Source organism: Centruroides vittatus, unplaced genomic scaffold, assembly GCF_030686945.1.
Source record: "Centruroides vittatus isolate TY-2023 unplaced genomic scaffold, ASM3068694v2 contig_355, whole genome shotgun sequence".
Classification (NCBI taxonomy): domain Eukaryota; kingdom Metazoa; phylum Arthropoda; class Arachnida; order Scorpiones; family Buthidae; genus Centruroides; species Centruroides vittatus.
Genome location: NW_027122178.1, coordinates 1,643,502 through 1,671,460, shown reverse-complemented (window position 1 = coordinate 1,671,460; position 27,959 = coordinate 1,643,502). Strand labels below are relative to the sequence as shown.

Sequence of the window (27,959 nt, the reverse complement as noted above, 5' to 3'; positions counted from 1 at the left end):
CAGGGCTGCAATAAACAATCAATTATTTACAACTAATAAAGCAGTCTCTCCCTATAACTGATTAAAAATGGTTTTGTTTGATTTTACAACTGTCAACTTGCATTGGAAGGACTACCGGTATATATCTAATTATACACTTAAGACTTTTATGTATCAATAGTTACGAAGAATATCTACGTTTACCTTCATGTAAAATTAACTAACGATAATTTTTCAATTTATTAAACGTTTTTTAAATTCTTTTTGGGTGAATTTTTGGACAGAATAAGAATTACGTGCGAACCACTTTGACTAGATTGAGTCGATCCACTTATCAAACTACTTCTGGTACCTGAAACGGAAGTTCTAAATTTTTGGCTCACCGTATGGCTTAAATGTCTTTTCACTTTCCACCCAATTAATCTAAGAAACGATTCTCTAAATTTCGATGATATAACATTGTATAAGATAGGATTTAAAGCAGAATTTGTGTACAACATCAATCTGCAGAAATACAGTAAACAATAATAAGCTTCCATACCTAATGACTGTAACTGCTCTGATGATGTTAACATGACATAAATGATAAAAATTCTGAAAGGCAGAAGGCAAAAGAAAAAGCTTAAAACAACTGCAATCAGCATAAAAACCACTTGAGTTCTGGCTCTCATTTGAAGTCTTTCAGAAGAGGAAGACAGTTCACTCGTATCCATCATTAAATGCCTAGCAATGTATGTATAAACTATTAGAAGTATAAATAAAGGTATTGCAAAAAATGTGAAAACGATGATGAAGAAATAAATTCTTTGCCAGAATGTCTGAACTAGAGTTAAGCAAACTGGAACCATACTTCCGTCTAAATAGCTTTCGAAGTCGTATTCGGTAAAAATCAGTACTGGACTAGTTACCGTTAATGCTACCATCCATATTGTAAGTATTATAATCATTGCTCGTACTTTTGTACACGTGTAACCAGCTTTTAATGGTTGGCATATGGCATAATAACGTTCGAAACTTATCGCCAGTATTGTTAAAACAGAACCGTGAGCGGCAGACATCTCGACGTATGGAACTATTTTACCTATAAAAAAAGAAGAAAAAGGCTATATTATGTTTCAATTTATTAATTTTAGTGTAAATTTCTATAGAATTTTTATTATAAATATAAATTAAGATTTATAGAATAAATCATACAACAATAGTACAATAGTAAATACAATATATACAGTATTGTATTCAGGCCTGGATTTGCAATAAGCTAAACAAATTGTAGTTAATTATTTTCTTAAATACAGTAATTAAGGTTCTATAAAGTATATGTTATGAAAAAATCATTATAGAAAGTCCAAAACAATAAATATAGATACAATTGAACATCCAATAACGGCCATCTCCAAACAACGACCACTTTCTTGTTCAAAAGGACAAAAATGCAATAAAATAACCTCCAAACAATAGTCAATTTTTATGTTTCCGTCAGTGGCCGTTGTTTAGAGGTTTGACTGCATTTTAGAAGGCAACTGAAGTAGTTTCTACTGATATAAGGCAATTACAAAATATTCAAGCTGTTTCTAATAGAGAAACAATCAAAATAGTACAGTAAAAAGTATAAATAAGTAACAATTATATAAAATAAAACGAAAATACCATATACTAATGATAATATTATTTTTCCCCAACAGCATTACGTTTCCTCAACCAGTGGCTCGTAAACTAACCGAGTAAAGAAAACTTCATATTAAAAGATTAGCAAAAGCTGATGTAACTGAAATAAGAGTTTGCTTTAGGTATAATTATAAGAATATAAAAATATTGCTGATACAAAAACTAACTCCCTTTGATCCCTTTCAGCATCCATATCGATTGTTGATAAATCATACTTCTTTCATCTCCCAGTTGGCATCTTTAATTTACTTGGCTAAAATAGGAAATTGGGGTAATGTTTCTGGTAAGCTCAAATGCTACTATAAGATTTAAAAAATAAGATAAAATAAAAATAACGTTACTCGAAACAAAGGGAAAAGTTATAATTTCGAACTTTAAATGCAATTTTTCTATTGTTACTTATTTTGTATAGTTTAAAAGTTTACGTGATTAAATTTTGCAAGATTAAACTTTTTATACTACTACTTGATTACAACTTAAATGCTTAAATTTGAAAAATAATTAGCATAAATATAAGAATGTTATATCCAGCTAATATCTTAACTAGAGAGGGCCCAGAGGATGCGGGCCTCCTTATCTTTGTGAATAAATAAATAAAGGAAAAATCTGTCAAAGGAAATGCCTCTCTGCAGGACTTTCTTTGGGAAATTGGTCCCTATTTAGGTGTTTCACACGTAAAGAAAACTCGGAAAACCCCGTTTGAATTGTCTGTTAGTGAAGTGCGAATTTTTTTTTATGCACTATTGCAGTGTTTTTATCCACTTGGCAAATGATGAGCACACAAACGCACTTTTTTTATGCACATGTGTAAACAATAAGTTTACTCTTCATTTACTTTATTGGTTAATCCACAGCGATAAAGGATTGAATGTAGGTTTGTATGTTCTAATTCTGGCCTTTCTAGTATCAGCTCTAGTTATGCCACTATATCTAGCAATAATAATTTGGAATGGCAGTTATTACTTTATTATTATACTAGTCATTTATTCTGTTATGACGTATACCTATGCTCTGTATCTAATTTTCAATTAGAATAATTCCAAAAACTAAATTATAATTCCAGTTTAGACGGTTGTAAATTTGATTTAGGTGTTCATTTAGAAAATGTCGTACTAGTTTATATTCCGGTGCTGTGATGTATAGTTAGATTTACAGATTTCCATATGATGTGGGCAGATGTAACGAATTATTATTCAGCAAGAATTGTAAGTAGCATTCACATAAAACGAGACAATCGACAGGAAAAGAATTTATGGTAGACCATAAAATGTTAACTTTATTTATTAGGAAATGAAAATAAAATCTAATAAATGGGTCCTACCGAAATGTATTTTTGATGAGAACCAGTAAAACTACTCAAATGCATTATAAACTTTAATTTTTTTAACTAATATAAAAATATATATTTAAAAATTTAAAGTGCAATTTTCTTAAAAAGATAAAGTAGGAGGAAAGAAATCAAGTGGTTTCAATGGATTAAGAAAATAAGAATAAATTATAAATAAATAGCGAATTTTTAAAATAATCATTACTATAAAGAAAATAATTTATTATTAAAAATAATTCCGCCATAAAATTATGAAATAAAATTACATTTAGAATTATATTTATCAACGAACCATCTGATCTTTCAGGCTATTTTATAAAATTATTTAAATATTTTTTAAATAATTTGTTATAGTAGTCATTAATAACGACGACATAACTTTCTCATAATTTAATTTAATTGCATTGCCTAATTAAGGCAAGATAATTAAATTAAATTCAATATGTTCTCGGTGGTTATATACCATTAAATTCCATTTGTTAAAATATATTGAATTTAATTTAGTTATTTTGCCTGTAAATAGTTTTCAGTTTACTGGGCAGATGGGAGGCACCCTTTAGTCTTATATTATTGGTTTGACGAGGTTAAATGTTAATATATTTATATTTTACTATACTTAAGTACTGTATGTGCATGTTTTTAAGAGTCCTTTTGAGGTTTTATGAATGAAAATTAGAATAAAATATTTATTTTGTTAATATTTATTACAATTAGAACATGTCTATCGACTTTTTTTTCTTTTTTTCTTTTTGAAGAATTGCCAAAAATTTAAACCATTTGTTGCTTTCACAATAAAGTTTTTTCTTCACTCTTTCAATTTATAATGGTTGTTTATGTAACACTGACAACACTCATTTGCAACTCAATTTTCAATATAATAAATGAAACTAATAAATCATAGAATAACATTTATTACGAGAAAGATTTATTAGAATTATATTTTAAGATAATAATTTTAAACGTTCTTTTATTAGTTTAAAATAATTAATTTATAAAATTCTTCTCGTAGAAAAATATGCGAAATTATAAACAGTTTTGGAAAATACCATGTTAAGAAATTTTTAAAATCTACTGTAAAATTAAACTAAAAAGTAAATGTAATTAAATGTATATCTGACATTTAAGTGAAATTTAAAGTTAAAAAATAAAGAAAAAATTGTGTAATACATATTCAAGTAATTTTCGACATTTTTACCTTTCTCCTTCCCAGAAAATAATGTTAATATAAAAAAAGGTAAAGTCCTGCCACTCTGAGGGTTTGGGTTCGAATCCGAGTCAGGAACGTCGAAAATTTCGGATTCACCTAGTTAGATCTCATGGCTATCCTCATTATGGACTTGGCGAAACCCTTAAAAGGTATGATTAAAAAGCCCTATTAGGTCCATTAGTGATAAAGTGGATAAAACCACTGAACTATAGTTGTCACAGGTTCTCGCCTGATCAGCGGTCACGTGGAGTTAGTTGTCTGGGTTTCTTCACTTGAATGACACCTAAATAGGGGCCAGTTTCCCATAAAAAGCCCTCGGGACAAATTTATTCCTCGGTAGATTATCCATGTTCTGCGTTGACGTAGCTCATCAAAATCAAACCAAAGAATGTAATATAATTTTCCAAAAAGGGGAAAAATACAACATGAAATGACTCATCAAAGATTGTTTGTGACGCAAAAGGAACAATAAACCAAAATGTCAATATCTTCATTTCTGTTGAATCGTTCCTGAAATCGGTAAATGTAATCAATGTGATGTTTAGTCACATGAATATGACAAATTTTTGATCTCGAAATAGTTTTATTACTATTTTTTAGGTATATTGTTCGATACATTTGTGATCGATACATCTAGTAAACAATCAAATCATGTTAGAAATACCTCAAAATTGAAAATCAATCAAAATCTCGATATCGATTTTTCCGTGAAAATAGTTCCGTGAAAATAATTCCGTTTCCTTTTATTATAAGTTTTAACTATATTTTACAAAAAATAAAAAAATAAAACCTGAAGAAATTTTTCATCGAATTACTATTATAAAGCTAGTTGTTCATCAAGAATTTTAACTTTCAACAATGAAAGGAAGCCATTTTTCATAATATAAACGTATAACTTCAACATGCCAGCCTTCATAAATCCTTATTATTATGTTTATAATGAGAATTACATCTTAATATAATAAACTTTATTTTGTACATTTAAATGAAAATATTTAATACTTAATTTATAATAATTTGTAGAAAAATTATAAATGTTCTGACAGTTTTCTAACCACTTCCTTAGATAATTAATAACAGTTACGTTTGACGTTTTTAATATAATAATAATAATAAATATTAATGTAAAAAATTTTACATTGTACAGAATTTAATTAAACTTTAATTAATTTAATTGATAAATTAACATTTTACTTAATTAGTAAATTAAAAATCAATATTTTAAGATTACTTCTTAAAAGATTTTTTTCGATTTTTATTATTTTCTGCATTCCTTCATTAATAAAATTATTATTTAAAAAATTAATTATATTTTAGTATCAATCAAGAACACGGACATTTATCGCTATTTTTATAATTGTTCACTTCCAATAATGGTTTAAAATGCTGATAAAAAAAAGTAGAACTCAGAACAATTATTTTGTGTCATTGGTGTCTTAAAACTAGTGACACAAAAGTAACAGATATGAGCAATTATGGTCTATCTAGTTAAAAAAAAAAAAGATTTAAATAAGCATTTTCTCATCCTATCTTAAAACTATTGACACAAAATTAATTACTACTTGTGTCTTCAATGAAAATAATTCATATTGTTTGTACTACCGCATCCCCACCACTCGGCCAGGCCCACAATGGGGCGGCCGGGTGATAGGAACGGACGCGATATATCCGGATGGACCATCCCCGAAAAATTCCTGGGAGTTTTTTCACCCGTCTGAATTCGATCCCGGGTCCTCCAAAGCGGTAGATTCCACCTTGACTGCTCTTGACCGATTGTACTACTACTCGAATTATTGTTCATTATCTTTTCTACTGGAACGAAAATTGGAGTGTTGAATATGAACAATTATTAATTTTCTTCTTCACTGCTTGCTTAGCCTTGGAGAGCTTAAAGGTGTTAGAATCTTCGAAGCTTAAAGGATTTTCAAATAGAAAAAGTGTGTAAATGGACAGAAATTCAGGAGACTTCCAAAATTAATTGTGGACTAGAACTTCCAGATGTGTTAATCTACCATTCATCTTCACTATTTTCAAACTGTCATCTAACTAATCATCGTCATTGTGATTTATTCGCATCAATATGTATGCTAAAAGAAAATGTGAAAATTTTCTTTTAAAATAAAGAAATCAAATAGAATAAATTACAGTTAGATGAATTCTGTTCAAAGGTATTTCTCTATTGTTAGCTACCCTAAATAACCGTTTGTGATGAAAGTTCCTAGGAAGTATTGTTGCACCATTATTTACTGTCCAAGTTCTTGATAAAAAAAAAGTGAAAAAAAATCCAGTAACGGGTTACGTAACTTTCCCGAGGAAAATACTTATGCTTAAGAAAAAACACTAATTTGTAAGACACGAAATTAAAATTGTGCGTGGCGCCATCTATTACGAAACGTTATTTTAAAAAATAACTTTTATATTATTAATTATTTTAAAACGTCAAAAAAGGCTTAATTTTGAGGATAAAGTCGAGTTTCTAAACAATTTCATAACTTAAAGGTTTGTGAGATATGATTCCCGCCCCCTTAATATCTTCGGAACCAATGGTCAGATTTTCCTTAAGGTTTCTAGAAACATTTCTTCCTATTACACAACCTTCTGCAAAATTTCAAAAAGTTTCGACAAAAGACATAGGAGTTATCTTCTAACTGGGTGAAAAAAATCATGCCCCCCCACACACACTAACATCTAAAAACCCCCGAATATTTTTGCATTTCTCGACATTTTAAAGTCCCCTATTCAAAAATGTAAAATCTCGGGGGTAATCATTTTTGGCCGATCGCTATACCTTCCTTCTGTTATATAACAGCTGGAAAAGTAATAAGAAATGAGAATAATGCTCTGATTCAAATTACTTATAAAAATTATAAGAATTCAGAATAGTCTTAAACTAAAATTTAGTAGAAATTAGATTATTATTATTATTATTATTTATTTATTTTATTTTATTAGTCGTATTTTCTCATACATTCCCTGTACCTGCCTGTGGCACAACCAGGGAGAGAAAGAACAATGGGATGAGATTTACAGTATGTTACATACATGACTTCAATTGTAGTCAAAGAGTGGATGAATACAAAAACAATTAAGAGAAAACTTATGTACATAATTCCGCGCTTTACTTGTAGCCCGGAAGAAAGCACAAAGGAAATACATTGCATATTTGACAGTACTTGTGCCAGCAAGAAGGGTCCCCCCAACAGGATGATGAGGGGAAGAAGGGTGATGAGAGCCTCACTCAGGCACACATGGAAGAACCAAAGACCCCTTTAAGAGTGTCGTGGGGAGAGCAAGGGCTAGTGGCCCTCACACAGAACCCATAAAGTGAGCCAGTGAGCCCCTCAGTAGAAATTAGATTGATGGAATAAGGCAACTTAGCACATGAGCAATCTCCCAAATGGTGTGTTTCTCAGGAGGACTTTCTGTGAAAATATGAAAAACTGCCCCCTATTTAGACGTTAGAAAACACGTGAATAAAACTCAAAAATACACATGGTCAACCTTTGGGGTCGTTTTATCTACTCGGCCATCTGATGGTCGAAATAACAGAGACATACTGTTTAGTCTAACGTTCAGTCGGGATTAAAATGTATCATAATTAGAGCTAGGGCATCTAGGCACTAAATTTCATATAAATATTAATAGTTACAGAAATCGTAACTTACATGACTTTTTATTGCCTTGATGTCCTACGATGTGAATTTGAAAAAATCATTAAAAAATATTTTTAAAAAATTTGCGTAAAATTATAAAAATTAGAGTTTAGTTTTGAAAATTATTTATAATAAATAACAAACTTTAAAATGTTATTTTATTTTTCTGTTAATATTTTTAAAGATTTCCCTAATAATTGATGAAGTCAGCTATTGTATTATTATTTTTTTTTTTTTTTGTAGATTTGACTTCCGTCTATCGAAGTGACTGGATCATTCTAATCCAGACAATTTAAAAATTTTAAAACTAGAAAGTTGAATAAATGATATCGAACCTTCTGTTTACTTTAAATCTCTGTAGAATCTTGTAAACTTAATATAAAAATTTACGATTCTGATTTATGACTTATTGACTGATTTACCTAACAGATGTGCTTTTACATTTAAATATATAAAAGTTATAAAACAGTATATAAAAGTTTAAAATTTTTCGAACAGTTTTGAGCAAACAGCGAGGATAACTTCTTGACTTTTTTTTTATCTTCAAGAAGAGAAAACAAAGAAAAAATCGGATTTGTTGCAGGAAACGGGTTTTTATAGATCGCAACCATTTATATAAAATCAATTTTTATCTTCAATTTTCCTTTGACATATGTTCGGTTTGGACAGTTATTGTTCTTATACAATACCTTTTATTAACAAAATAATCAAAACCTGAACAACTACTTCCTAAAAGCAGTAAGAAAATGCTTTAAATTTCATTTTCTAAAAGATATTCTTTATATTCTTTATTTATTTATTTATTTATTTATTTATTTATTCAATATTCATATCCAAGAAATATTCTTTAATGTTTTCATTATTTATTTAATAAATATTCTTTACACGTTTTTCGTAATTCATTCATTATTCTTTGCCTATTTCTGTTATTTATTCACTTTTCATTTCTAAAAACTGAAAATTTTATGGATTTCTCTTTCTATGGATCTTATGGATAAATTGAAAAATGCAGATTTACAAAGCAATATGTTTCTTATCATAAACTTAAAATGTGTAATAAACAATAAATGAAACTGCAAATAAAATTTTTATAAAGTTATAATAATTTTTAAAATATTATTACAGTTAATAAATTTTATGAAATATCTTTAATAAAAACTTTTATAATCTTTGATATGATTATTAAATAACATTTAACTCCTTTTATGTGCAATTTTTCATTATTTATTTTTGTCTTTATTCGCATTTTATCTGATGATGTCGCTTGATTTATGATTAGTATTTTTCGCTCTGATTGTTTTCTAGTTTAAAGAAACTCCGAAACTCATCCCATTTTATCTATTGTTGTTCTTTTTTCCACCCCCTTAAACGTCTTCTTTCTCATATCAAACTATGAATAGAAAAATTCTTTGGCATTCATCTCAACTTTTACATATTTTTAATTCTTTAAAACTTTTTAATTCTTCTCTACACTTGACATTGAAAGACATATAACACCGATAATTTATTTTACTTTCTAAAAAAACAAAGAAATTTCATTAAAGAATGTAACAATAGAAATTAAATTTAAATGAAACTTCATTAAAAATAAATAGAACGATTTAAAAAAATTTATCTCTGTCCATTTTAATGACGTTTTTATATTTTGTTTACTTGATAATAAACTATTTTAAAATATATTTATTAAGTTTATTAATGTTTAAAAACTTTTTTAAAAAATTAAAAATATAAGGAAAGTTTTATATAAACTTAGAAACCATCTTGTCCTTTTTCTATACAAGTATGTCGCACCATAATTTATCTGCGGTTATCTACGGGTTTAAAAGTCAATAGATACTGATTATTCGCAAAATTATGTTTTTGTTCTGCAAGTTTGTTGCAGGATATACGTCAGTGCGGATTGTATGAACAAAATTACAGTGGTTTAGTAAGTCTAAATCTTAATGTTATCGTTTATCATCTTAAAAATGGGTTGTATGATATTTGATTCGAGCGAGCTCATAGAATCTATTTATTTATTATTGAAAATACTTTTGTTGAAAACAGTTTCATATTTGCTGATAAGATTTCTAAACAGTTTGCTCTTGCAAATTCGTTCTGAATTGTATCTGTCGTTACTCTTGACAGATTTCTATCAAAAATGACAAGTAAATATTACCCCCAAAAAAGCAATATTTTTTTGAATTATCTATCAATCATAAATGTCTTTAAAAAAAAAAACAATGTTTCCTTCCTTTTCTCATTTCATAAAACAGGAAAAATTTATTTTTGCTATTTTACTTACATGTTTAAATTCAACGAAACAAAACTTTAAAAAAGAAATGTTATCGAAATAATTATTTTAAAGTATAATGTTGAACTTTCTAGAGCAAAGAAGAAAGTTAAACGAACTCGAAGTAGAACAGCATTTGCTTAATATTATTGAAGTAAATTCAAAGAAAATTTAAAGAAAAACATGAATGAAATAAGCTGATAATGACGGCTTTTCAAGAAGTTTATATTTATCATTACATCTGGTTTTTTTCAATCGAGTAAATGGAGAAACTGTTTATGACAATTTTTTTATCTACTTTTTTGGATCGTTTATCAAAAAATTCGAAAGAAAAAATAAAATATTTAACTTTTAAGAGTAATTTGTCACAAAAATAAAATTTATAAATGATTAAAAACTCATTAGATACGTATAAAAAATTAATGTAAAAAATACTCTAACTGATGAGTAATTACACTAAATTTTCACATATTTAGAACTTTATTTTAATTAATTAGAAATCATATTTTAAGATAAGTTCGTTTATTCATTTTCACAAAACTTGGCATATTTATAAGATTATTATCACTAATTAATTTTTTCCATATGAAAACTAAGAGGACTTTCTTCATGTACAGTACATCATTGGTTTGGCCAATCCAACAAAGGTGGCGAAAAAAATCCGAAATAGACCACTCCCAAAAATACATGGAATTTTTCGACTTTCTGGACTCGAACCCGGATCCTCCAGACCATTACACTGACGTCTACAGCCGTCATTATAGGATTATTATTGAAGATAACTTAAGAATGTATGTTTATTATTCATATATTCATTTATCCTAAAAATTAATATTTCCATTATTAAATTTATAATTAAAAATCATGTAGTATTAATATTTTAAGATTATTATTCATATATTCTAAAATATCTAGATTTTTATCATTAGGATTATTATTAAGAACAATTTAGGATCCCGTTTCTTCCTCTAAAAACTTTTATTACATTGTAAATTAGTAATTATACTAATAATGATTACAGAATTATAATTAACAAGTTAATAAATATTTTCTATAATTTAAATTAGGTATGAAAGTAATTTTATATTTAAAAAATCGCAGAAACGAATTAACTAGATAAGAAAACCACCCCTGTACTTATTTAATTACGAATTCATTGAAGCTTTTAAACTTTAGAAAGTTCAAAATAAAAATTCAAAGTTGTATACAGGAGTCCATTATTTTCTAAATTATAAATAAAATTTATGTCGAAAAATTTTATTATTCGAATAGAAAAATAATGCCCGGAGCCAATACACAGTTTAACATTGAAGACAAACTTATTTAAATGTGACTGTTCCATTTGAGGAGTGAGAAACAAGGAAGACAGTTTCCATAACTACAGAGTATTATATTTTACTGTATATATCTTTTGGTTAGAAAGAACTGGAGTATTTTTAGCTCCAGGCCATTGAATGTGTTGTGTCAAATAACAGCTCCATCGAGAATTTGAACTTTTTTACAATGTTTGACAATATTTAGTTGAAACATTGTGAAGCGTGACCAAATTCGAAAAAAAAAATAAACTCCTCTAGATGAACTTTCTATTAAAAAACATTGAATTGGTTTCTTTTGTACTTTTATTGGCATATTTACTGATTATGGGAAAATTTCAAGGGATTTCTTGTGTTGGATGAATATAATCAATACAATAGATATTGTAAAGGATTCATTCTTTCAACAGAAAAGTTTATTATTAGTCTTCGGATTGCTTAAAAATTTTAAATACTTATCAGCTGTGACAAATTTTAATTTAAAACGACTGTAAAGAATTGATTTTTTTCATAAAATACAGTAGGAATTACTCTAAAAATTGTAGTAAATGCTCGTTTTTATAAATGACAATGAGCGTAAAGTCAAAAAATTAATTGAAAAGTTTGCTTTTTTCCATAAAATGCAAGATCAGCTTTAAAAATTAATGAAAACTTGTTTTTACTATAAAATTTCGCGATCTTAAACTCTAAAAAGTAATGTTTTTGCTTTTTTTTGGATAAAATGCAATAAATAATAAAGTAATTAATTGTAATAATAATAATTATTATTTTTTATTGGTGTTATAATCAACAGCGCTTTAACAATAGCACATTAATACTAGAAACAGTAACAATACCGTAACTGACAAATGGATTATTGTTTATAGGGAAGTCAACCATCATAGAACAATTATGAGAGTGAAGATAAGCTGAAGTAAACTATCGTTTGCGGGTATGTCAGAAGATAAACGAGGTATAAAAAATAATAATAATAATAATTTGAGAAATACTGTAATTGGATTCCATTTATTTTTATAAATGTATTAATTAAATTTCTCTATAGGATATTAATTTGTATGTGTTAGTATTTTAAATGAATTATTTCATCAATTAAATAAATGAATTAATTGATTAAGATGATGCCATTTAATGCGTAAGACAATAGAAAAAGTAAAGGAAATATTGCAGTAAAGAAAATATCGGTAATGTTTATTGCTTCTTTTGTAACAAAGACAATCTCTTTTCTTCGATGATAAGGAAACTGATGTATTATGTAATGATTTTTCTACTTTTACTGTAATGAACCTAGCGTACTGTTTCTAGTAAATGTATAGAACGTATTGTAAATCTCTATCGAAGTATCTCTCAATTGGAAAAACAAAACCTGTACTTTAAAAAAAAAAAATTGAAGAAAATTGGGAAATAGAACATTATTCTGTAATAGTTTTTATTGTAACTCTAAGTCTACATAATCATTTGCTACACGCAAGAAAACTAAGACTATTACCTGTAAAAAGCTCAATTTTGAACGTTTTTTATTCGAATTAACAGCATCTTTAAATTATTATATAATTAAAATGACCTAAATCATGTATATATTTGTCTTAATTATAGTCAAACCTTGATATAACGCTTTCTTCAGTAGTGCCACTGTCATTTAATAAATACTTGTAAACGGATCTACCCTATAAATACTAAATAGACAACCTTATAGTATCTATGACAAATTAGCTGACTTTCCGTCGTCTTGTTTAAGACATTTCAGCATAGCTCCACACTCAATTTACTGCTAGTTGAGGCGAACAAACAATGGCAAATTTTGACTACAGTTAATTTTAATTGTAATTATAAATCGTAATTTTTAAATTATCATTATGCTATAATAATAATTTAACTGATAAGGCATTGTCTAAGTGAAAAATATAAATAATAAAAATAAAATATCTTAGTCACTGAAGGTATATTTAAACAGGATGAATATACTTTTTCATGACAAGATTCCCACGAGAATGATAGTATTTTCAAAGTCAATTTTTCAAAAGATGTCAAAGATGATGCCGATTTTGTTGCAATGAGCGGTTTATAATATTTTTAAAAAATTCTATAAAATAAAACGTTTTAAAAACTACCCTTTTGAGATACTATTACAAATATTTCCCGTCTTGCAACGTGAAATTTTAACATTTTTCTAGCGAAACAATTGATTTTTGTTGCTACGAGAAGCGTTAAGCATCGTTCTATCCGCCTACTCTAATCGTTTAAAATTCTTTCAGAATCTTTTCCAAGTCTTACAGCGATTTGTCTTTAGATGCCTCGTAGGGTTACTATTATATATTTTCTTATAAAAGTATTGAACTGTAGAAAATTGCTTTTTTTAAAAAACACTTTCTTAATTTCTTTTTACAATTACTCTGAAGACAAATGAATATTAAAAACTGTCATATTTCATTTTAATTTAATAATTTTATGCTATAAATTGTCATGTGTAAAAATAAATTTATTAATAAAATATACAGGATGGACTAAAAGTCCGTTAATCGTGTTTTGTGTATTCAAATACGTTCATTAATACGAATTGTTAATATTTTTTACAAAACTGGTAAAAACATGATAAAAATATAATTAAGTATTTGAAAAAAGACAGCAATTTAAGCTTTAAAATGGTTAACTATTTTTTGGGCCATCCTGTACACTAAAAACACTTCTATTAAAAAAAATCCTAGTTTATAATATAACTTTAACGTACAACAGGAAAAGTATTACAGTCAAATCTTCAATAACGACCACTTCAAAATTATGGCCATTTTTATAAAGCTTTTTTTTAAACAAAAATGCATACAAATAACCTCCTAACAACGGCCATTTCTTTATGTTCCTATCAGTGGCCATTGTTTAGAGGTTTGACAATAATATTTTAATATTTCTGTAATTAATTTATATCATTTCGTCATATTTTTTTATAACAAATGATGTTTAGAAAATTAATTTTAATTAATAATTTCGTTTCAAAAGCCCAGAAAAATAAAATATATAATATTTCCATGTAAATATTTTAAATTGTGGAATATATTTTACCATTTAAATGAATTAAAACCGATCTTCTGGAATCGATATCGCGTCGATCTTCGTTCTTTTACAATTTCGTTTGTATGTAGAACTGTCCGTTAATACGATTGCTAGGCAATTTGAGAGTAATTATTGCCAATTTAGAAGTATCTAGATGAATAACGATGCGCAATTAACTTTTTAATTGCATGTTTCCAGTAAAAGTAAGTGAAAAATCGATAAGAATTTTTATTAAATTGTGAAAATTGTCGTTAATATTATTTTCTTTTAATAAATATAGTTCTATCGTAAATTATATATTTTATCCACCCATACGCTACATCGTTCATATTTTTTTTTTATATCACGATCTCACAGATTATTATAGGAAATAAGTGCGAAAAATAAAATAAATAATTATCTAAAACTATAATAATATGAATAATTATATATAATCTATCATCACCAAAGCATGAAAATCATTAGGCAAATAGAATAATAACTAGATACGTTTTGAATTAAATTGACCATTTCAAGCTTAGAAAAGTCAATATTTCACTTTAAAAAATTAATTTAAATGTTAAAAAACTTACCATTTTTAAAATAATAAGCATAAAATAGAAATTTTTAGTGTTTAAATCAATTTTATCGATTTATACTAATTTTTTTTTTTTAATTTATAATCCTTATCATTTTATCCTTGCATCCGCATCTTCTGATTTTTAAACATTTATTTTTCGAATTAATACGTTAAATTTGTGTTTTACAACAAACTAATTATTGCTTATTAAATTATCTTCTAGTGGTTTAATTTAATTTCATGCATGAAGTTTGGTTTCCTTTTTTAAATTAACAAATAGATTAATCGAAGCTTTATAAAGAGAGTTGGCATGCTACTATCGTAATTAATTTAATCGTGTTTCAATAGAACTAACGTTAAAATTAAATCTAAAAATATAATTTATTCAAAAAAAAAAATACAGTTAAAAATAAGTTTCAAACCATTAATTTGTAGTTTCTGAAATTAAGTTTGGGATTTCTTTTAATATATTTAAATTAATTTATAAAACTTTTAAAATATATGTTACTTTAAATAAAATTTAGCTGATACATAAAGACTAGAAACAACCATGTAGAACGTAAGGACTACCAATAAATATCTAATACCAAAGGACCAACAAAAATTATCTAACAAATGAAGACTACCAATAAATTTAGAATTCTCTCATTATTTAATCCTTTATGTACTGTACATAAAGGATTTCGAACCAACGATACTCCTCAGTGTGTTTAAGTCGCTTACATATATAAATATTAATTACAAATAAACATGATATACTGTAACTGCTTCAATCCTTAAATGGTTTTATTTTGACATTAAGTCAGATAACATAATAAAAAAAATAATATATATATATATATATATATATATATATATAAATAACATTATTTTCAAGCAAACATTTCAAGTAAATTCAGAAAACGATCATTCGATTTGTATATATAAATATTAAAACTAAAAACACCAACATATTTTATGATAAACAATAATATATATAAAAATAATTTTAAAATAATATATATATATATTTTAATATTAACCAAATGTTTTTTGGATATAACCTAGTTACATGCGTATCATACATGGTATATAATGTAAGTGAACGTGAATTAAATTAGTGACGTGTTATTGTATAGTCATTGCTCCCCGAAAGAAATATCATATCTATAATGAGTGTGTAGAGTTTAATAATATGTATAATGAGATTTTTACGAGTGTAGTTCACAGGCGCTGCAAGAATTAATAATGAGTTAATATATTCTATCACGACAATAAAATGTCCAGATAACAGTAGTACATGTAAAATATTCACTTTTAATTTGTGCAGATTTAATTGCGATTTTGTTCTTTTTAACAAAATAAATTTAATATAACATTTAATAAAATTAATATATTATGCAAATTCTTTTATTAGTTTCTAAAAATAAAAACATGTTTAAAATGTTTAAAAGTATAAAATGCTTTCTTATTTAAATGAAGGTTCTAAAAATAATTTTATAAACTTAATAGTCTTCAAAAAATAACATTAATAGATTAAAATTACAAATTTATAATAATTAATAAATGTGATTATTAATAGTGATGTAACTTGAGATCGTTACATTCAAGTTTAGAATTTCCTTTGAAACTAAAGTTGCATAATGATTTCGAGATTGATTTCGTTATTAGTAAATGTATTGTACCGATATGTGTAAATTCACTACTAATAAGTACAGATGCATTAACAATAAATGTAAATTCATTATCAGCAAGTGTAAATTCATTGTTAATAAATGTAAGCTCAATGTTAATATGTGTAACCCTGTATATACAGTGACAGCCTATATACAGGGTGTCTATAATTAAACACTTTAGATCATCCTGGACACAAAACTATTAGAGATACATCGAAAAAATTCTGTAGGCACGTTTATCTATGGGAAAATTTTCAAAAATAGTTACAACTTTCGCCTCTAAGTGTTTATAACGGTGCCATTATCGTATCAGCATCGCTATAAAGACATTCTGCAAACTTTTTCATCCCAAACTACAGCAAGGAAGATGTTTGAATAACATTGCGTTTATGCAAGGTTGCAATATATATCTGAGAGTAGCGGAATGCATATTGAACAGTTTTTTCGTGCTGCTAGAATGTGGCGCTTTATATAATCCTAGCAGCGAAAATTGTAACTATTGAAACTGTGACCATAGTTTTCCCATGCCGCGATATACGTGTCTACAAAATTTAATCGATCTACCTGTAACAGTTTTGTCTTCAGAGTTGTCTAAAATAGTACACTTTAATTATAAACATCTTGTATACAGACCGAGATTGAAAACGACTACCAGAGCCATTTCGCCTGGTTCCTGGGCATACAGAGACCCAAAATTTAGTTCCCCCTCTTAATGTACAAAAATAATATAAATTAAAGTTTTTCTGTGAAAAATGGCAAAAAAGTCTAGGTTTATTCGTATATTTTTATGGTTTTCGGAGAGAGTTGAAGGTTGTGCATATGTAAATAGCATGCCCCTTATCTCACCTCTTTCAAGTCCTGAGTGTATATAAATTCGTACCGAATGCATATTTATCGTACGTAAAATCCATTCAACATCAAGAAAACATTTTATTTCTTTGCACTCGTTTTTGTCAATTCTTTTTCAATATTTTTGCTCATCTTTCACAATTCGTAATTGCTGTAGCTTGAAACCACATAAAAGTTAATAGGAACAGGACGTACAAAGAATATTCTATTTAATATGCGCAGATTTATAAACAGAAAAAAATATTTAAAAAATAATCAAAAATGATGCAAAATTAAATTGAAAATACTCACTTTACATCACTAGATAATATTGGCTTTTATTTGTGTTGAAATCAATATTCATGAACATTCGTAACCTATTTATTTTATTGTTCGATAATTAATATAATAATAAAGTTAACCTATCACAAATAGAATATTGATTATTTTATTTCTAAAAATAAAATCTTTCTCTAGATTTATGTAAATCAATAGATAGATCTTATATTTATATCCCATTGATCGCATTAAAATTTTAATGAATAAATGCTTTAATTGTTTAATAAATTTTTAAAAATACATGTGAAAATTAATAAAAGAGTTGATTTTTAAATTTAAAAAATATGTATTATTATTTGTTAATTATTAAGATATTTATTTTTAATGTATTTATATATTTAAATTTATTTACATTAATTTTTCCATCTATTTAACTCTCTCTTGAACTGAAATTTATGTAATAAAATATTCATTTATCTTCTCATTCCTATCAGTTTTATTTATTTTACAACTTGAATTTCTATTAAAATAATGTAAAATTAATCGTTATTATAAATTAAATAAACTAGCAACAAGTTGCTCAACTTTCCCGGCAACATTTAAAATTTAGGTGGCGTCATCTGTTGTCATATTTTATTAAAAACTTTTTTTATACTTTTAACTATTAAAAATTGCAAAAGGTTTAATTTGGGGTAGCAATGAGTTTTATAAAAAAATTAAATTCTAATAACGAGCAAAATCGTCATTAAGTCCGACCCTACACGTACCCCATTATCTCCTCACCCCTCAACCTTTAACCATTAAAATTTAATAGCATCAATTCTCCTAATACGCAAACCTTCGTGCAAAATTTCAGAAATTATCGATAAAAAGCACAGGAGTTATTAAGCTTCAAACAGAGTGAACAAAATCATGCCTCCCAAACACATACACACACTAACATCCATACATCCCCCGAATTTTTTGCATTTCTCGACGTTTCAAGGTGTCCCAAGTCCAAAAACATAAAAATCTTAGGGGATCATCTTTTGATCGATTGCCATACTATCCTTCTTTTATATATAACGGCCGGGAAAGCAATACAAAAAATTCTAGCGAATAATATACACTAAAATTTCAAAATTATAATTTATGGAAATTTTATAAATGAACAATTAGATTCATAATTAAATTTCATTAGTTTATCTCATCATTATAAATAATCGTTGTATTTAAATTAAATAAGTACTTAATTACTTAGCGATTAGTATATATACGAACCTCTAACAACATCTACCTGTAAACAGCAGGCAATTTTCATAGAACAATAATGCATACAATACGAACAAAAATTATTCTGACATCGTCACAACGCCGGTCTTCAATTTTTAATTTATTTCATTTAAAAGATATCTTATGCTCAGATTGCCCCTGTATATCGTGCTTTTCCTTTCAACACTAGATTCGTGCCAGTCATTTATCTAACTTTGTTCAGGGGAACATTTTTGAATTGAAATCACTTGATTTCCGGTCTAAACCATAAGTTTGTGAGCTATAAGTTAATCGGGCCTCCTGCCCCTAATCTTTCCATGTTTGGTCTCAACATTCATCTATCTAACACCGTTCTCGAGATTAAGGAAAGACAGTCAGACAGTGAAAATTTGTCTACAGTTTTTCAAATTGCAGCTTAATTATGAACTTTGGACAAAAATGTAAATATCAATATTTTGTAAAGTTATTGATGTCACTGGTATTTGAATAGCCCCTGATGATTTAGAGCAATAGATTCTTACTGCTACATAATTGGTTTATATTGCAATTCTTTTACACGAATTAAAGGAATTGCAATATAATATCTAATTTGTTTATCTAAAGAATTGTTTGAAATTCTTCATATCTAAAAGTTGAGAAGAGTAGAGGTTATTTATCTCTCTTCCAGAATCAATATAAAAAATTTAACCCCTTTTAATATATTTAAATTAAATATAGTATTATGTATATGTATATATAAACATTTACATAATACTTTATTAATAGAGATAATAATAGAGATAAAGGTGCAATATATTACTATTATATTAACATATATATAATAGTAATATACTGCACCTTTATCTCTCTATTGTTTACAAACATGTTTACAGATTAAATGATAGGATGATTAATTATAATTATTTTAGATATGAATATTACAATTACAATTATTGATAATTGTATATTTAGTTATAATTAATTATGGTTATTTATTTTCAATATGATATTATTAAATTTATTAATATAATAAAATTACTAACCGGATTTGAAAAATATTCTTGCACAATGTATAATGATTATTATAATTATAATTTAATACAAATTCCTTTAAGTTTAATTAAATTATATATTTTTGATGTGTCTAAAATTCATTTTTAGTAATATTTAACTCTAATTAAAATCTATAAATTTCTATACTATAGTTAATTTCTGTATATACAGTATTATGTAAGAGAAACCCAGGAGTTTGTCCTGTTTAACATGTATACATATGTGTTTATCGGTGTTGAATAGGTAAATACAGGAACTTACGTAGCCCAGTGGTGATATTCAGCGGGTTGGCACAGGTTCGGCCGAACCCGTTGTTAAAATTTTCAGTTTTTCCGAACCTTGTTAAACACACGGAACATTTCTCAGTGGTTTTGTTTCTTTTAAAAAATATATTAAAATATACGTATTATACTCTGTAACACTACTAAACTAGAGCCTTATATCCCGTTCGCACCGAGCATTTCAATCTAGATTGTGAGCAAGGTCGGGAACAATGTCTTGGTGCGATCTCTCTCGACCGTTTCAATCTCGACCGAAACGAGGTTTAATCACGATCGATTCAAGAGAGTTCTTGAAACTAGGTCCAGTTATAAGAGAGATCCCACAATCTCACGCGCGCGAGATAATACAAGATGGCTGCGGAACACGTGTCAGGCTATGGACAGCGAGATAAAAAGGATATTGTATTTCGAGAGATGATGACATCTGTCTATTATCAGCAGTGCCATTCGGGGTAAAAAATTTCTATGCCTTAAAAAAAAAAAAAAAAAAAAGGTCGACAGCACTAATATACTATTGTTACCCGGTCTTCGCCCAGGGCTCGTTACGTTCCAAATACGCCACTGATTATTAGATATATCGCAAGAAAAAATATTGTATTTATTTCTAGCCAAAACTTCCATTTCGTTTGTCGGTGATTATTAGGGAAAAATTTTCTGCTAGCGAACCCTTTGTTAACTATTTCGAATATCACCACTGCGTAGGCCTACAGACAGTTTACATATAAATATATAAATTTGCATATATGCAAGTTTATTTAGAAAATCTGGTGTACATACGTTTGTACTTTTTGAAGATGGCCCACCTGTAGACCAATGGACACGAGTTTTACTTTTCCGAGGTTTCTTTGCGTATCCTGAATAAGAGTCAGTTTACATAAACAGTCTTCCCGGAAACACTCTTTCGTGGCAGATGGCCCATGTGTTGCGTTGCCCTATTTCATCAATCCCATAATCCTTTTAGATGTCAGCTATGACATTACACGATCTACGAATGAAATGCAATGGCTAAGTGGATAAAGTTACTGAACACTGGTGGGCCAGTTGATGGGTTTTGAGTTCGCGCTCCACCAAAGGGTTACGTAGTTTACCGGGTTTTCTTCACGTTAGTAACACTAAAATAGGTTACATAATTATCCCAAACTACCAATTTGAGAAAATATACAAAGTTTGTGAAACTGTATTGGGACGTTAGAAAATCGAGATCACAACAATAAAAGACTAATTCATTTTAGTCTTCACTAGACCCTCTTCAGCCACTATTACATAAATACTGATACCTGCAACAATTGCAAAACCTTATTTTTAATATCAAACTTTAACTTAATACATAAAAAATTACAAAAAAATAATAATAATAAACCTGCAATATTTTAACTTAATTACTAAAAATTACATTAACTTAAAATATTGTAGATATGTTGTTTCTTTTGTAATTTTTTTATCTATTAAAGTTCAAGTTGAATATTAGGGTTTTCTAATTTTTGTAGGTATCAGTATTTTGTATGCTAACAGCAGTCGGAGAGAGTTTAATGAAGACCGAAATGCATCCACGAATAAAATTAGTCTTTTATTAATGTGATTACGAATTTCTAACGCTCCAATACAGTTTGATAAGTCTCATATATCTCCACCAATTGGTAATTTGGAATAATTATGTAATTAATTAGAGGCAAGAAGCTTATAGCTATAATCTAAATAGGTGTTAGTTCACATAGTAAATCATCCCCTTGGCAAATCTCCCACATGTTGCATTGCCTTGCATCAATCCCTATTGCCTTGCATTGCCCTATTACTAAAATGAAATAATACCATAAAATACAATTCAGCATGAAATTTTCAAAAAAAAAAAAAAAAAATCTAAAAACTTCAGTTTCGATGCCTCTTTTAGTTTACAAGAATTTTTTTTTAAATCAAATTTTAAATACTAAAACAGTATACCTTATGAAATTCTAGTACTGTATTACAGAATTTGCAAGGTTAAACTTCTATTGTAATCATTCTATACCAAGAACTAATCTACATAACTCTAATTAAAAGTTTTACGAAATTCGAGTAATACGTACATAAATTTCACAAAATTATTCACGAAATGAACAATATAATTGAGCAATCAAAATACTTTCTTTTACAAATATCTTATAAATGATTTTTCTACTGAAAATTGCCTTAATAAAATCATAAAAACCAATAAATATATTCAGAAAATGGTAAATATAAATTATAATTCTGTTTGTACTATTTTCATTTGAAATATATTCTAATAAATAATTTTTCTACGCAATGACGAAAATTTTATTATAGAACTCGTCGTTCGGAATCCGGGTTCGAGGTCCAGTTGTGGATTCTGCATGGTAAACAACTTATCTTCATCTTACTGTATAATGAATTATAGTGAATTTTTGCAACGAATTTGATTATTCGCATGATTTTGAGCTAAATATTTATCATTGCAAATTCTTCCATGTTAAATGTATTTAACATAATTTTATTGTTAAAAATCACTTCGAATCATTTCAAGTCTCATTATTTATCATGCAAGAAGAAATTAAAATAAAAAGATAAAATAGAATATTCGATCATTACAGAACGAAATTTATTCAGCAACAATTGAAATAGAATTACTTTCTTTTGAAAATAAGAAAAATAATTTGCTAGTAAAAATAATATAAAATTTTCTAAACAACAAACTATTTCTTTAACTTTACGTATATATTTGCGATAGATCGATGCGATGTGTGATAATATAATCTTTCTTTTATTATTATTATTTTCAATTTTTTTATTAAACAACTAAATTTGATAGTTGAAAAAATTCTTTGAAAATATATTTTATTCAACAAACAGTTAAAAATATTACACATTATTAAGAAAATTGGAAACATTTTCATCACTTTTTCAAGTTCGATCGCTAGAAGAACCTGTTTTTTTCAATCTACTTGCATGTTTTTCTGTAAAAGTGAATCTTTTAAACTTTAAATTTGAAACAATTTAGATAGAAAGTATCCCTTTTCACTAAAAAATTCTGATTTTAAATTGGATATTGTTAAAGAAATTATTAATACCAAAGAAAACAATAATAAAATATAAAAATAAAAGTAAATTTCAAAGAAATATTTATTTATTTCTTTTCTAACTTCATCAAATATCACAATATTCTAAAAATAATATTTCAACTGGTAAGATTCTATTCTTATTTTGCTTATTTCTGTAGCTGTTAAATCGTTTTATATTTTACTTTACTAGCATTTTCTTCTGTTTTATTTTAAAGATAACAAAGAAAAATACACATAAACACTAGCAATGAAAATAATAAACGCTTAAAACCTAGGGAAAACTTAGGCCCGTAGAGGTTCCTACCGTTTTAAATTAATGTTATTTTTACTAACAAAAAATAAAAATTTTAAGATTGCCTTTTATTAATATTCACTGTCTATCGTTACTCGGTGAAATATATTTTCTTAAACCTGAAATTTCTCCAAAGTATAGAGAAACTTAGGATATTAATTTTAAAAAGGTTTATATTGACGCCAAAAACAGAAAAATATGATAATTATGAAAATACTTAAATATAGAAATGATTAATTTTTGTTTAGGCAGAATCTTTATCTATCTAAAATGATTGATAAAACTATTATTTGTTCCTTCGATACATTATTGTAGGAAAAGAAAACCCGTAATGTACTGTTCTGTACATATGCACACAATGGCTGCCATTTTTAAGATCTTGTATGATTTCTTACCATTTCATAATTATGTAATTTGCATTAATTGGATCAATAAATTGTTCTGAACGTATTTACTTATTAACATACATACTTATATATAAAATTTAGTACAGAATAAAATATTTAAATTGTTGGTTCTATAACTTTGTATGAACATAGTAAAATTATGTTAAAAATCTTATAGTTTTTAAATAACTTTACTGGCGATTCACCTATCGAGTTTCACTTTAAATTCATATTTAATTTAAATTTATCGACTTAATATGATATGTTAAAGATAAGAAAAGTTTATTACGTTATTCAAATACAATCTCTTAGAGAAATCAACAGTTTAATTACACAGGAAATTGTTGAATAGGTCTATGCCAAACTTCTAAAGTCGAAGAATTTCAACAATAACTCTTTCGACGTTGATTTTGAAGCATTTTAAACAGGTTTGCAATAGTTAAAATTTACACGATTTTAAGAACTGCAACGCTGATTAAAAGTATTATTTTTCTTATAACTTAACTTAAATATAATTTTTACTTTCCTGGCTGTTATATATATATATATATATAGCACGGGAAAGTATTGTAATCGTGTCAAATTTGACCTTTTGGATTTTTTGCAAATCTCGACGTTTTGACACCCTTGAACCAAAAAAAGTAAAAAGAAAATGGAAAAACTTCATGGCTATGTGTTTGTATGTGTTTCGTTTAATATCTCAGAATGGGGTAAAGATTAAGAAACGAAATTTGACATAGAAGCGTGTTTAAGGACATCAATGCTATTAAAATTTGGTGGTTAAAGGTCGAGAGAGTGGAAAGATAGGGAAGTCACATATCATATCGCGGTAAGGTCGTACTTAATGAAGATTTCACTCGTTATTGGCATTTACAATTTTTTAAATTACTCGTCTAGTATCCTTAAAATTAAGCATTTTACCTTTATAAATGAATTAATAATACGAAAACTATATTTAAATAAAATCTCGTAACAGATGAAGTCACACACAATTTTAACTTTGTGCTCATGTGTCTTAATGTTTGTTAAACGTAAATATTTTTTAGCTAAACAAATTTCTCACAATTCAACAAAATTACAGTCTTAAACTTTGTTATTATTTAAATTTTATATATTGAATATAATACAATTAATAGTACAATTGAAAATTATCGGACTTTTAATGGTCTTTTAATTTTAATATATCTAAAAATTCCGGCAACGACTTGCATAACTTTCCTGGATTTACGGAGAAAATTATGCAACTCGTTGCAAGATTTTTTGAATAGAATTTATCTAAAACTACTTATCTCTCACTCTCTTCAAACATTAGCGAAATAAGAAAAAAGTTACCTTAAAACCAAAATAACCTAAATCTCATGCTTCTTGAGATTATCTTCTTCAACTATTAAGCACAAGATAAATCGTAAGATTAAAACTAACTTACAAAGAAGATAAAAGAACAGCAATGAGAGTTAATGGTACGAGTCGTTTCATAATTAATTCAAAAGCTACTAATTACAATTAAAATGTATCATTATAAATACATTTTTTGTGGATATCATGCTAAATGTTTTGTGAAATTTAATTATATTTTTGGTCATTTTGTCTTAAATAAATTCAACATAAATGATGCGTACAGTTACACCAATTATATAAAACTTGTATAGAAATTTATCAAGACTTACTTAATTTAAATTATTTTCCACTTGAAAAATCTCTTGAATTGTTTGGAAAATATTGAACATTCTTTCTACATTTAAAGATTTTGAAGTAAAGTAAAGAGATCATTGAAAATATAAAAATAATCAAAAGAATGCAGCTGAGAATAGGAAATCCTAGAAAACTATTTGTACAATCTCAACTGAATCCTGGATATAAAAATCATTAGATTATAAACTAAAATAGATTATTTATTGTTGTATTCACTTATTCTCTTTAAAATAATATAATTTTACTGCATAAGACGATAACAATTGATGTTAATATGTGATAATTACAATAAAAGATCAATTGTTCTGTCTGTACACTACACAACTAAATTAACTAAATTCGTACAATTTTAATAGATAAGTAACTTATTTCAAATATAGTCCCTAATTTGTTAAGGACTATTTCTCAATTAAGAGGACATTAGAGGAATTTAGGTCTCTTAATTAAAATATAGTTTGTTAAGAAATATATTATCCTTACAAGAATTTGAGATAGTAAATTATAATTCAATATTCCTATAACATAATTATATAATCATGTTATATTATAGTGATTATAAGATACTATCAATATCATATAATCCCTATAAAGCTGTATAAGTTATATTTTTTTAGGAATTGTAAACTTTAACAGGAGACAATATAGAATGTTTGTTACGTACAACAAATTCAGTACAAAATAAAATTTTGAGAGTAGAAATTAATTATATTAATTAACGTAATATTCGAGATAAAACTTTAATTAATTTTGAGAGTTATAGTAACTCACTGAATCCTTAAGTTTGCCAAAATCGTGTATTAAGGATACGTTTGTGACTATCAGTCGTAAACTGAATTCCGAATAATTGTTTTTTTTGGCAAAATTGGCAGAAAACACAAAAAATGCAATTAAATTAACTTTGATTTCTTTTAGAATTTGATTTAGTTAATTAAAATTTCTTCTTTACAATGATTAACTGGCTTTTGGATCACCCTGTGTATTGTAGAATAGTTCCAATTAAAAATAGACAAAAATTTCATGTTATACTGAATTTAGGTCACTCAAGTTTCCCTTTCTTCAAAAAAGAAAAAAAATTATGTAAGGGATTTCATTTTTCTTAAAGAAGATTCTATAGACATATTTATTGATAGTCCAATGCAGCTGAGTTTGATGCGATACTTTTAACATCGATTGAAAATTATATAATTATTCAAACATAAAAATAGATATTCTCGATTAACTCTTTAATAATTAAGATAAAAGATATACAAAATCAATAGCCATCGATACTAATAATACCAAATTAAAATGTAACGATAGATATGACAGTCTTTAAAATAACAATGACTGATTAAAAAATTAATAATAAACTTTTTTAAATATAAAAAAAATATTAAATTTTCTTTAAAGAAATTTAAAACAGAGCTAAAGATAAGAGTTAATTGAAAATTCCATAAATCCGAGTATCAAATTTGATATAGAAATGCCATTTATTCAGTATGATGTACTATGTAGATTCTGCAAGAAGATTACAAGTAAGAATATTAAGAATGTTGTAATAAAATTCCAGATAGAAGCTCGGTAATCTATTATCGATTATTTGTAAAATACAATACTTTCGTATGACATCGAATTTTACAAATATACAATCAATAACAGATTTGCTGTCTACCTTTCTGGGATTTAGTGTCAATAAATTGTATAATCCCAATAAATCTTTCCGGTATCAGTAATACTTTCTACGGATATCATAACACGAACTTTTACTTACTTAACAACTCAATATCTTCAAAACTCCTTTCAGAAAGGACTACATCCTTTGCACACAAAACGTAGTCCTTCGGTAAATGTTGGGCTCTTTTTTCAAGTGATAGAAAGTGAAAGGAAGAACCTCACGTTTATATTGTCCTTTGCTGAGATTCCTTTGTGAAGGACTTTGTTTCGTGTGTAAAACAAAGGTATTTTCCTGTTTAAAAAGTATGTGAAACTATACTTTAGGAAGCTACTTCAGATGATTCAGGATTACGTTATCATCATGTACAATTACAGATGTTATGTGTAATATATAACTTAAACCATATAAAATATAATTACATAGAACAAATTAATAAATTCTCTTCTTCCGTTCAGTTGTCGCCACTTTGCACGATTGTTCAGAAAGTCGAATTTTTAAAATTAGAACTTTAAAATTAGAGCATTATATGAATATTA

General features: G+C 26.8%; 1 protein-coding gene across 1 annotated transcript in view; it reads right to left on the bottom strand.

Moving 5' to 3' along the window:
- Positions 1–188: 188 nt before the first annotated feature.
- LOC136974723 (growth hormone secretagogue receptor type 1-like) overlaps positions 189–27,959 on the bottom strand; it is a 38,592-nt gene continuing 10,821 nt past the window's right edge. Inside the window, exon 2 of the mRNA XM_067269664.1 lies at positions 189–1,060. Coding sequence (XP_067125765.1) covers positions 222–1,060 — 839 coding nt within the window. The 3' untranslated portion in view covers positions 189–221. The remainder of the gene's footprint in view (positions 1,061–27,959) is intronic.